This window comes from Strongylocentrotus purpuratus, unplaced genomic scaffold (assembly GCF_000002235.5).
Source record: "Strongylocentrotus purpuratus isolate Spur 01 unplaced genomic scaffold, Spur_5.0 spur5_scaffold_3, whole genome shotgun sequence".
Lineage (NCBI taxonomy): Eukaryota > Metazoa > Echinodermata > Echinoidea > Camarodonta > Strongylocentrotidae > Strongylocentrotus > Strongylocentrotus purpuratus.
In genome coordinates, this window is record NW_022145609.1 from 22,882,300 (window position 1) to 22,896,095 (window position 13,796).

General features: G+C 37.2%; 1 protein-coding gene across 1 annotated transcript; it reads right to left on the reverse strand.

Moving 5' to 3' along the window:
- Positions 1 to 3,612: 3,612 nt before the first annotated feature.
- LOC589136 (histone chaperone ASF1A) lies at positions 3,613 to 12,351 on the reverse strand. The gene is made up of 4 exons (XM_788786.4): positions 12,167 to 12,351; positions 10,624 to 10,739; positions 9,053 to 9,244; positions 3,613 to 7,180 (listed from the first exon to the last, which is right to left on the reverse strand). Exons 1-4 carry the CDS (start codon positions 12,273 to 12,275, stop codon positions 6,932 to 6,934), a joined length of 666 nt encoding a protein of 221 aa, XP_793879.1. The 5' UTR covers positions 12,276 to 12,351; the 3' UTR covers positions 3,613 to 6,931.
- Positions 12,352 to 13,796: the final 1,445 nt, after the last annotated feature.

Here is a 13,796-nt window from a genome sequence, read left to right on the forward strand (position 1 = left end):
TGACCTGGTCTGTTCTGAAGTTGCAGAGGTCAGAAGACATTAAAGGGGAAGTCCACCCTGAAATTAAGTTAGTTTTAATAGGAGTAGAAAAATGAGAGAAACAAGTCAGTGAAAGTTTGAGCAAATTCCGATTAAAAATAAGGAAGTTAGGATTTTTGAAGTTGTGATCAATCAAACACAAATTGGCAACTCTATGACATATCATGCAAGCTCAACTTCCATTTGCTCAGTACTAAAAAAATCTAAAATTTTCATTTTCCCTCAAGAAAAATTTCAACCATACATGCACCCTAAATATAATAATTGCAAATATGTTTCTATACTCCCCCTGCAAGGAACAAATATATATTCCGTCATCAGTAACGAAGAAAACATGATTTTATGGAATATTATGCACAAAGCAAATGAAGGAGAGCTCGTATAATAAGTCACAGAGTTGCCAATTTGTATTTGATTGATCACAACTTCAATAATTCATAACTTTCTTATTTTCATTCAGAATTTGCTCAAACTTTTACTCACCTGATTTTCTTATTATTCTGCCTCTATCGAAACAAACTTATTTTGGGGGTGGACTTTCCCTTTAAGTTATGATCACTAGGATCTCTTTATAGATTGATTCACACAAGAGAATCAATGGGTACATCATAGACAGTAATCAACCTGCTGTTCAGCAAATGTTGCAGATGGTAAAGAAACTGGGGATGTGTGAAAGAAGGAAGGAACTATGAAGAGAAAGAGATGGATGGAAAAGAGAGTAAAAGATGAGGTCATTGATTTGCCTTGGTAACGATGGTTAAAAATGGCACACCACACCAGCAGAAGGGGACCTTACAGTCAAGAAGAATATTTCATCATTTAAAAAAAAAATCTCCTATGAGGGATAAATCTCTTATTTAGTGATAAGAATTTCTAAATGTGGTTTAGTAAAATACATCTACTTCTGAACTCTTTCTCCCCCCCCCCCCCCCCCCATTTGAAAAATTATAGCAATTTCTCATTTGAAGGAGTACTCTGGAAAGGCTCTCATAGTTCAATTATGACTAGAAAGAGTTCACAATTTTGAACTAAGTTTTGAATCTCATGTACTTGTATCAGTGTCCAGTTCTGTACTTTTTTTTTGGGGGGGGGGCAGGGGTCCGACTCCCCCCGAAACCGTGACAAGAAAGAATGAAAAATAAAGGATAAAAGGCAACTAGGGGTGGAATTCAATGAAATAAAGAAAAATAAACAAAAGAAAGCTCCCCACCCCATGTCATTATAACAATTGACAATTCATATAATCTCTTCATGACCAGTATTTCTCATTATCATTACAACAGTGATCTGTAAAATGACAGGTTTAGTGACCTTATCATAGATTTCTACAATTGTCTGTTTAAGTCCAATTATCTTGAGCCAATCACTTCCATTCTTTGTACTGTAACCTACTAGTATTACAGTGGAACCTCATTGTAAAGAGCTCCGCTATAACGAGGTATCTGTTACAGCAAGGTGATTTTACTGGTCCCAGCTTTTTGTATTCTTTAGTTTTTATCCTGATAAAACAAGATTCCTGATACAAAAAGGGTCCTAAGGACCTCGTTATAACGAGGTTTCACTGTAGGCCCTATGGCACATCACAGTTGGCATATTTCCCGCTTCGGAGGCTTATTTCCCGGACGCCGGGAAATAAGCGGTATTTACCACTTTTTACCGGGAAATACCGGGAAATATCGGGAAATATATTTTTCCACTCACTTGTTCATAGGGATTGTCCAATATTGAACATAATAACAATGGTGGTGAGTATGGTTGCTCTTGTGTGTACTATTTGTGTGTGTGTGCGTGTGTTTGTTCGTGTGTTTGTCTATGTCTGTAATTATGTAATGCTGGAAAAAAATACAGGAAAAAGATACCAAATATACACCTAATCTAGATATGATGTTCTTCATTAAAGGGAACCAAAACCTTCATACTAAGTTACTTTTATTGTAAAGTTTAAGATATTTGAATAAAATCAGTGAAAAATTGAACAAAATCGGGTTGCTAATTACCATATTCATGAATACCTATTAATTAGCATAAGCACAAAATGTCATTTGTTTGGGTGTGTACAATTTTGTATGCAGTGAGGATTTTATAAATCTGTGTGTTCCTTCTATGAGTATTGTGCTCCTAATTATTTTAGAACAATATTTTCAGTTATGAGGCTAATTTATAAATAGATAATTAAAATCATATTTCCTGTTTTTTACATATTTACCAGACGCGCATCTTATTTACCGGACGGTATTTACCGGTATTTACCACCGTAATTTACCGCCCAACCCTGTGGCACATTCTCCCGTGATATAATCTCATGATATAATCTCTTTACGATGTCTTCCTTAGATATCTTTGGAGAATGTTTAGTACCTTAAAGTCGCACAGAAACGAAGCGGTTGGCTCAAGTTCAGAGCATTTACAGAGACATTTTCATCACCACTTTCACTTAACCTGTTGCACAATAAAAACTAGATGGAATTTTGACTGCGCGCAGTCAAAAATGATGCCTCCGCCATAGAGCAATTTAAACAAGTTTGGAGTTCAAATCTCCAGTGGTTCTTGAGATATCATAACAATCTCAATGTATGGAATTTCATAAGTTGACCTCTGTGACCCTTGACCTTTGACCTGCGTGCTCCAAAATCTAATCAGATTGTCTTCCTATGGTGATACACACTATCATTAAGTTTGAAGTTTAAATATCCAGTGGTTCTTGAGATATTATGATATGGTGATACATACTATCATTAAGTTTGAAGTGAAAATTCTCCAGTGGTTCTTGAGATATCGCGATAACGATCTCAATGTATGGAATTTCATAAGTTGACCTCTGTGACCCTTGACCTTTGACCTACGTGCTCCAAAATCTAATCAGATCGTCTTCCTATGGTGATACATACTATCCTTAAGTTTGAAGTTTTTACATCTCCAGTGGTTCTTGAGATATCATGATAACAATCTCAATGTATGGAATTTCATAAGTTGACCTCTATGACCCTTGACCTTTGACCTACGTGCTCCAAAATGTGATCAGATTGTTTTCCTATAGTGATACACACTATCACTAAGTTTGAAGTTTAAATCTCCTGTGGTTCTTGAGATATCATGATAACAATCTCAATGTATGGAATTTCATAAGTTGACCTCTGTGACCCTTGACCTTTGACCTACGTGCTCCAAAATCTAATCAGATCGTCTTCCTATGGTGATACATACTATCCTTAAGTTTGAAGTTTAAATCTCAAATGGTTCTTCAGATATCGCGCTAACAAACTCAATACAAGGAATTTCGTAAGTTGACCTCTGTGACCTGTGACCTTTGACCTACGTACTCCAAAATCTAATCAGATCGTCTTCCTATGGTGATAAATACTATTCCCGAGTCTTAAGTTTAAATCTTAAATGGTTCTTGAGATATTGTGATAACGGTCAAACGGGACGGACGTACAGACGTACGGACGGACGTACGGACGTACGGACGGACGTACGGACGTACGGACGTACGGACGGACAACCCGAAAACATGATGCCTCCGGCACCACCTTCGGTGGCGGAGGCATAAAAAATATGAATCATCTTGACATCTTTCTTCTTTGACCACATTTTATTGATCTTTATTAACATGTACAAAAAGAAATGATTTACAGTATGTACAGAAAACTATAGTGTTCTCATAATTAATAATAGCTCACTCTCTTTGGCCTTCAAATGCAATACTTTTGACCCATGAAATGTTCTTTTTGAGAATAAAATAGCAATGGTACATGCCGAAGGGTTTGGTAATGGAACAATTAAATTCTCCTCATCAAGTTGACTGCTTTATGCACCCTGTGCGGTCGCTTCATATTCAAAGGAGTAATGCATGATCACTAGCCAAGTAAAAAATGACCCCTTTTTTACATACTTTTAAGAAAATATCCACATAATATGACCCCTTTTCCATAAAATCAGGTACAATATGGGATTTGAATAAAACATGGTTTTGAGTTTAGGTAATGCATATTTTTTTTTAAGCACCCAAATTTTGCAAAATCACTACACACGCATTCACATGTTTTTGTGATATTTCTCTCGCTCTTTCAAGGATTGCCCTTTTTTAAGTTCCAAGTTTGAGAAATTTCAAAGATCATACCGTAAACATCCCCCCAAATATCTAACTATCATGCATACACGTAGTTAATATGAAGTGATACTACCAAGGTTTTGCATAGGACTCGAGGTGCAGAATATAAACCATCCGTCAGCATACAATCTGAAGTCCGACTGGCTTATAGAATTAGAATACACAAGCAAATGCATGTACTTCACATTCGATCAGAGCGAAGAAAGACCATGTACAGAGCTCAGTCCAACAATGTTCCAAATCGAATGAGACTTCAATCTCTTTAGCATTCACATGTACATGTATTATGATGTCCTACACATTGTATTTTCGGAACCAGAAGGGCGTTTTACACTGAGTTATAGCCCTTCTGGCTCCTCACAGAAAAATATAAAATTTACAATGATCGATGGGAACTTCTGTGCTATTAGACAGTTCCCAGGTTTCATTTTGCAGACCAGCACCATTGCGATTTCTTCTAAGATTAGGTTTGCAGGGGGTCCCAGCATGCAATAAGTTCAGAATGTCTTACAATACAAAACAGTGGCAGGGAGGGAAGTGCATGCACTTTCACAAAAGTTTTCTTTACAATACCATCTGGACATTTATACACTTTCTACTTCCAAATTAAGTTTACTCCTGTGTTGTAATGTTGAATATCACAAAACCCAATTTGATGGTAAAACATTACCTACAGTATTGCAATGTTATCTGAAAAAGTTGTGGTTATCATTATCAATACTGGTTCTGTATGAGAACTTGATACCATTCAAATATTTCTTTTCAATTGATGCCAATCATGCCATTATGGTTAATTTGGGAGGATAACGACATATATTTATTACAAATTTCATTCCAACAGTTGTGAAGGACAAACAAATAAATCACTAATTCTGTCCGACTTGTCCAAGTTACATACTGTACAACCAGCATTTTCTATGTACCACATGTACTTCAATTGCCTTATACATGTATCTTGATCAAAACTATTGTGAAATTCAGTCTGTTAATTTGCAGCATTTGAAAATACAACATACAGTCTTAAATTAAATTCAATATTAACATGCTCTGTACTGGTACTTGTCGTAGTTGTTCAATATTACAGATATCTCGAAATGTCATACCGGGTTATGAAAGCAATCACTCCCATGATTTCATGTTTAAAATAAAGAAAGAAAAAATTATCTTCAATACATACATGTGGGATGAATTCACTGCATGTATATTCATAGGGCACCATGTTTTAATGAACTTTGTCCGCTGAAACATATTTGATATAAAACACTGAAAACTGAAACAAGACTAGACTCACTGCACAATTACACAAACAATAAATGCACTATTTCATGCTTTTCTTTCTTTCTTTTTTCTTTTTGCTACTTTTTCAACAGAATGAACTCAAATATTAAGCCATAAACATGAACTTTTTTTTGGCTTTATGCCATTGATTTTCTACATGTTCTGTGCCATGAAAATTATTTTTGTCACCTGAAATTTGCAACTTCAAGGAGAAGGTGCACGTCATACTTCATAGACATTTGCTCCTCTATTCCAGATTTAGTCACGCGACGCAGAAAACCGGACCCTTTTTCTAGTGACATAAAAGAAGACGTTTCACGTTACTGTAGCTTGAAACGCAGAGAATGAGTATCCACAGGACCTTTGTCTCATACATGTTGTGCGCAATTACACATACACATATATATATATATATATATGACGTTTTAAAAATAATATGCTGATTTCCTCTGTCACTCTGAACGAGCCATAACATCATCACAGAAGTGCATGGACGGGTAAATTTATAAGATCTTTACAGGCAAACACATCATAGAATGCGTTTACAATAAATACCTATTCCATAAGCTGAACATGGAGTCGTATGGTCCCACATAGGTCCCAATCATGTTGGAAATGGGAGTAAAACAGTGCACTACACAAATGCCCCATGGGTGTGCCACGTTAACCCTGAGCATATTTCTTGGAAGCCAAAATGATGAGATAATAATTATAATAATAATTATATTCTAGGTTTATATAGCGCTTAATACATCATTGGTGTCTCTACTTAAGTGCTTTTAAGATATATATTATCTCAGTCATCGGATTCAGGCATTCTAGCCAGGCGCCATTTATAAACAGACGCTCGTAATTCTGAGCTAAAAAACAATGACTTTTGCATCCTACCGGGTACATTTAACACCTGAGTGGAGAGTGGCAAAAAAAGGATTAATGTCATGCCAAAGGACGTTTAATTAATGTGATGAGAAACAACAAATGAAAAGTTAGAAAACCATACCCACCAGTCCGAAAAATGGACAATTCTGTATCCAATAAATACAATCACAAGGATTTTGAGTGCTAGATATTTGCATAATATGCTTCTTGGCACCTATAGATAAATGGCATCGGTGAAAGTAACATGCAAAGTCCTTCACAACAGTGTAATGTAAGCATTCTTACACCATGGCCACACACAAAGGTCTTACAAAATATTAATACTTTAAAAACCAGAAACTTTTGTAAATTTTCACGAAATGTCTAGATTGCTGGAAAGGTCATGCAAGCTGCAAGAAGAATGACTAACAACACAATTCAGCAATTGACGCATGTTGCTTGTCCCGAATAACAATGCGCAAATGTTTCACGCCAATTCACGAGTGAACGATACCCGTGAATTCACCTGGATAGCAAAAATCATTGGCATCATTCACTCGTGAACCGGCATGAAAATGAAAATGTTCCATGCCAAAAAAGTTTCTGGTTCGTTTCGCAATTAACTGAGCTAGTTTTGCACGTATCTCAATGACACTCCATGTCTTGGACGTAATCGGGAATGCTGCTGTTGCTGTCCGTGTTGTTTGGCCCGGCAACGTACTCCCCGGCCTTCATCATGTGGTCTTTGGCGCCGTTCGATAACGACGTCGACTGTTCCTGCTGGATGTTGGGCGCCGTGGGGGCGATGTTCTCTGAGTCGACGAGGGGTGGGTCGTCCCAGTCTATCGTGAAACGGGTCACGCGGGGCTTGGAGTGGAGAATGTTTCTCATGACCTGAAAATGAAGTGAAGTGAAGTGAGCAAAATTAATTGAATATTCTAGCACATTCTTTTACTCTGTGATGACTAAAATCACTAAATGCACTTTTTTTGCTAGATACAAAACGCTGGTCTAATCATCTGCCAATGCTTTATAGTCCTAATCAGTACGTGTAAATAATACTTTTCTGTTCACGGGACTTACTTTTGGATTTCGTGTTGTACAAGTGTTTTCTCAAAATGATATTTAGAGCCTGTCTGCACAAGTTTGGCCAGGGGGATTAGACCTCCCTGCAAGGTAACTCACAGGAGGTTATCTCATCAAATCAACTCTCAATTAACATAAGAAAAAGGGGGATCATGGGGGACCAACAGGCACCGATTAGGCATTGTTTGCTATATAAAGGGCGCAAGTAGCTATAACATAAGTAGTGCATTAGGGCTTTAACTATTTTGTTATGATTTTTTTACCAGAGCTCCTTTTTAACTTACCACAGCTAAATCACCCACCACTCCCGTATACTATTTACGCTTGTCCTAATAATAAGACCTTTGTTTCGATCAACAAGTCACAACTTCACTTAGTGGTTCACATTTACTTTTTTGGTTAGATTGCGCTTTTTGGGGGGTCTGTACTGGTATGCATGAGCCCTATGTCATTTATTTCTATATTTTTTTTATTGGGGGCTCTGGAATTTTATTTTGGGTGCCCATCATGTGTCTCGGGTACCTGTTAGTATCAAGCACTGTCCGTTTTCAATCTGGTCCTAAACTGATATCTCACCTTAAATTGATGAAAATAAGATGTAGAATATGTGTGTTGTTGTTGTGTTGTTGTCTTAGTCTTAAAGGCGTGTGTCGTTCATTTATGAATATTTATGCCAAATTCAAGTTGTTTTAAATGGAAGCAGAAAAGAGAAGGAAAAAAAAATTGATGCTGTTCAAAGATCTGTTGACCTTAGCCTCAATCAAGTGATTGACATTCATTGATTCTACAAAAAAAAGGAGAAGTAACTTTCTCTTTGTATTTTACACTGCCAGGGAGTTCCAGTTTGTATGCTCAATATAATTTATTTTATCAATTCTGTCAATAGCACATCAAGGCACTATAAAACTCTTTATAACAATATGTACATGTATCTTTGTTAAAAGCAATAATTTACTGCTGGAGAAATATCTGATTGATATACCAGTAGTTTTTTTTCAATTCAATTTTGCTTTACGGAACTTGATGGCATTTATCATACATTAACATGCACCTATGGAAATGATCATACGGGCCTAAAGCTATTTTTCTGAAGGGGAGAGTAAAAAGCAATAAGTTACTGCTGGAGAGGAGACATATCTGATTGATATAATTTTTGTTTATATTCAATTTTGCTTCATGGAACTTGTTGGCATCTATCACGTATCATCATGATGCATGTATGGAAATGATCAAACACGCCTAAAGTTTTTTTTCTTTTCTAGAACAGTAAACACAAAAAACCTGAGCAAACTGAGGGACGGTAGGTTGCTTCTCCAAGTTATCGCACATTATCATGATGCATGTATGTATGGAAATGATCATACAAGCCTAAAGCTGGTGTTTTTTCCTGGAAGAGTAAAATAACAAACCTTATCAAACTGAGGGACGGTAGTTTGCTTCTCCAAGTTACCTATTGCACATTATCATGATGCATGTATGTATGGAAATGATTATACAAGCCTAAAGTTTTTTTCTTTTCTGGAAGAGTAAAAACAAAAAACATTTAATATCAAACTGAGGGACGGTAGGTTGCTTCTCCAAGTTACCTATCGCACTTTATCATGATGCATGTATGTATGTATGGAGATGATCATACAAGCCTAAAGCTGTTTTTTTTCCTGGCAGAGTAAAATAACAAACCTTATCAAACTGAGGGACGGTAGGTTGCTTCTCCGATTCGTTGCATTCAATGAGCTCCGGGTCGGAGTACTCGTTGTTGACGTAGTAACCCACTCGGATGAACTCCTGACTTCTGTAGGAACATGTGATGAGGACGACTGTCACCCCCAAGATGTCCCCCTGGGGAATCAGGGCGGGTTTGGGTGGCTCAGCCTGCAAGAAAAAATGAGGGAGCAGTGGAATAGACCGGTTTACTAACATATTCAAATTTTACGCATACTTAAAAAAGAAAATTCTGCTCGACTATGTACATGTACAGCATTTCCCTGGCCAGACACCATCTTCCCCCGAAAAGCAGGTTTCATTAATCATTTTGTACAAAACATTACAGAACAAAAATCACTTTATTCACATACTATTTGTTATTGAAAATTTACGTTAAAGCACAAATTCCTTTCAATTAGATCTTTAAAAAATTTAAAAATATATTGCCAGAGCTCTTCTTTATTTCCTCAATGTAGAGCTTTTTGTTTTCCATAATGAATTTACACATCAGTCCGCAGTATTATTTTATTCTTATTATCATGAGTTATAATAGATTATATACCTCACTCATGAAATCCAGCCATCTGATTGGACGAAATTGCAGTCATGGTTTTTCGCCATTCCCGTAAATAAACGTAAAATGCCACGCCCATGTAATAGTTTGAGGGTAAAATTCAAGTTACCGGGAATAGTTCAGCCTTGCGTAAAAAACTGGTTTGAGCGATCGCGGTTACCATACATTGTGCGTGTGCAAAGAATTGGTCGCTAGACAGAAAGAACACCAACAGGGTAGGCCCTACGTTTATTATTAGACATAGATCTAGGTCTAGATATAGATTGTGATTTGTATTGCTTGCGATAACGGTGATACAGGTATTGAAGATTGTATAATGCAAGTGTTTGAATTCATTTGGTGGATGAAAAGTTGAATTCTACGCCATTTTGTGCGTCATTGCAGCGCTGAATTTGGTGCGTTTGCTTTGTCGCTAATTTCTGACAAATTTAGATAGCTTTCCTGATGGTATTTCATGCAAAATTTCTGATAAGCACTGATTCTTGTCCTTACCTTTGACTTGTTTCTTGTCTGTTATACATGTACCGGTAGTCATTTAATAGATGTATTACATGAATTCTGAGCACATTTCAGCCCGTTCATAGTTCCACACACGTATTTGTATATACCTTGTGCCCTTTGTTTCTCAAAGCAGTCATTAATACTATACTAGTTATTAAGCAGCTGCCTTACATTATCCACCAATTCAAATCTGATTTATAAAAAAGTAAAGGGCACTCCTAAGCTTCAAACAACAACTATCCAACCTGGGTTTTTAAATGGGTCCCATGGGACCCCCTTAACCCTGCCACACCACACTATCTACGGGATCTTTATCACCACGATGGCGAGGTGTGGACTTCAAGGTATATTCAAGGTATATTCTGGTATAGATTTGTGTGTGCAGACTGTATTTGCAGGACTAACTTGGCCAAATCTGAGAGCATGACTTCAAAAACACCTGGCTTAAAAGATTAAAACTAAAAGAACCAACCTGAAAGACGAACATGTGTCTGCCCTGTGAGACTGGGCCTACCAGAACAGAGTCCAGCGTCTGGTCATAATCCTCTGTTTCTGCAGAGCCTACATAGATGATCTTCCATTCAAGATCTATGATTTGAAAAATAAGAAAGAGCGAGAGAGATGGAGAAAGAAGGGAGAAAGAAGGAAGAGAGAGAGGTAGAAACATTTTAAGATAAAAATATCAAAACTAGTCTAGACCTAAACTAAGCGTCAGTCTCTGATAATATATGGACGGTTGTTTCACTGAGAATACATCTGGCTCCACTGACCGCCTCTAGTATACAAATTACAGAGACTCTGATTGGTTTGATAAGGAATGGATATTTCAGTATCAAAAACATTTCCTTTAAGTCTAGTTTCATTGCGGGCAACATGATCTAGACTACATCATTGTTTTCTAGATCTAGGCCAAACTTCATCCAAAATCTCAACAAGACTCACACCATTTAATTAAATGGGCAGATTTTAAAGCTTTTCCTGTAGTTTTTTTAAACAAAACTTCATTTCAAAACTCTCCAAATCCAATCATTATGTCAAGTTCAAGGAATGAAATCTAGTGGTGTTTTGATGAGCTATGGCCGGGCCTAATTTCTTCAAGTAAAGTAGATCTATCAGCTATCTATCAGTAGGGGCGCTGGTCCGAGAATAAGGATCGTCTTCATAAACGAGGATCGTCTTCTTTAACACTGACCGATGCGTCCTCAAAAATAAGGACCGTCTGCATTTTTGCAGACGTTTCATATTTTTGATCGGCGCATTGGCGATGCAAAAAACGGATTCTGCAATGATTTTCTTGATGCAATTTACATTGACTTTGTACAGAGACCTTCACATTATGAGCAATAAATCCTTGGGAAGACAGACAACCCATAAAAGTAGACGGACAACTAGGGTTATTTTCCCCCGGGGAATCCATTTTTGGCATCGCCAGCGGGGCGTTCTGTAACATGAAACCCCCAGAGCGCTGATGAAAAAAAACGTCCTCGAAAATGCAGACGACCCTTATTTTTGAGGACACATTTTGTCTTCGTTTATGAGGATATCCTTGTTTATGAGGACGATCCTCATTCTCGGACCAGCGCCCCTACTGTCTATGCGTGGGTAATGCAAGACATCAATTTTCTAAGGAGCCCGAGAAGACAGTTGTTTAATAAACAACAAATGACAAACCAAATGGAAATTTATAATCTAGACAAGTCTAGGCCTAGACTCTAGAGACTTTTTAATTTTAGAGTCTCACTCTATCACTTCTCAGCCAGCTCAGTTCATTCATGCATCATTGAGTTGACATTGATTGAATCACTGAGCTGAGCTGAGCTCGGCTCAAGTCGGTGATTCAATCAAACTCAATGATGCATGAATTTTTAGTCCTGAATATTTCTTAAAAACATGAGTAAATATTTAGCTGCAGACCTGCATGCAGTTGCAAGTTGATAGGACTTATGTCATGATGTGCATGATGTATGTAGACTAGGTCGTTAGGAGTAAAGATTGATTAGACCGACTAGACTCACCTTCCGTCAAATTTTCTGCACATTCAAATGTGATCTCAAATTGAAAAGGGTTCAGAAAGTTCGCAGGATTGTCCAAAACTGTGACATTTGTAACTTGGACTTTCGCCATATCAATCTATAAACAACCCCCCTCTGTCTTAAATGTCGTCCAAACAAGAATCATTCGCAGAAATATGGAGGAAACAATTGTCAAAGTCAAAGTATTTGTCTATCTTAAGATCTTTCCATCAGCGCTTCACGTCACTTCAGCGGGCGTTCAGTGTGAAAGCCGGCAGAACGTCAGGCGTAGCACTGAATTAATATCCGGCCTCCTCGAAAATATACGATAAATTATATCTGAAGGATATAGAGTCTTTAGGGATTAGCTCACAAAGTTTGTAACGAAAAGTTCTTCACATGTCCACTGGCAATGTATGATCACATACAAGTTAGTAAGATTTCTCTTTCTGGTTCGGAAGATATTATTTTACCGAGAATTTCGCTTCGGGTGGTGAGTCTCTTGAATTTTTACTAAATGGCGCAAAATAATGACTGCCGTTTTGATACACGAAAGAGAAAATCAAATTAGATTTTGCTTTCAAATTGTTAAATAATTTCTTATTAAATTTTATCTTTCAAAATAAAATAAAATATTTAATTTTATATATTTTAACAAAATAGAATAACTAAATGATTCACATTTATTGGTATTATATCCCTAAAAAAGCTAACCTGGTACAAACAATGCACAGCTGGAAGGTCGCGCGCGCGCGCCCATGACATGACCAGGCTATACGGAATCATGGTCGATGGCATGGCCTGGATGAAATTATGCAGGAGATTGCGAAATACAAGTTAATCGAGACGTCTGCTTGCGCCGAATCACATCCAAGCGATTTAAGCAATAAGAGCAACTGTTTCTTTTATTCTTCCAACTATAAGCTCGTTCGCGTTAAGCTTCAATATTTATATTTTGAATTATTAAAGGTCTTTCCAGTATTTCATGAACAAGATTGAGCATAAAACCCCACCAGGTTTTTTTTTTCCGCTCGTTATAATTATGTAATTTTTGCACCGTCACTCACGGTGCAAAAATTACATGATTATAACGGCATGCAACCTCACAAGTGTTCAATCTTAAATGATTATTATTTATTTCAGACCATCACAGTGACCTAACCCTACTGTAATTAAAGTATGATCCAGTGTATTGGACCATGCATATCAAGAGAGAAACAAATATTGAAACCATCCCTGCACACTTTCATGAAAATGTATACGTAGGGGTATTTACCAAAATAATGTCTAAACAATAATGTATACTTTCGCTTTGAGGTTTTATCTCAGTTGTAGGTGCATGCCCCTGCTGTATGTCCACAAAGTGCCCCTTTTTGTTGTTGCACCCGCTCCCACTTTCAAGATCCTCCGTGCCTCTGGTTAACACCAGAATGGTATCGAATTCCCATGATGAGAACATTATTACCACTAATCTATGCGTCGTTAATTAGTATAGTCAATTTTACTCATATAGGCCTACGTACTCGATTGGCCGTTTTGTTTTTTCAACTTTGAAAAAGTAGGCCTATACTTATTTAATGGAAATCAGCAAATAGGAAGGCATAATAATTTTGTGGTCACCCGCAAGGTCAGA

Coding starts and splice junctions, on each gene's coding strand:
- LOC589136 (XM_788786.4), bottom strand. CDS start 12,275: ATGGCGAAAGTCCAAGTTACAAATGTCACAGTTTTGGACAATCCTGCG. Junction 10,740..12,166: donor TGCAGAAAATTTGACGGAAG/GTGAGTCTAGTC, acceptor TTCAAATCATAG/ATCTTGAATGGAAGATCATC. Junction 7,181..9,052: donor CCGTCCCTCAGTTTGATAAG/GTTTGTTATTTT, acceptor CTTCATTTTCAG/GTCATGAGAAACATTCTCCA.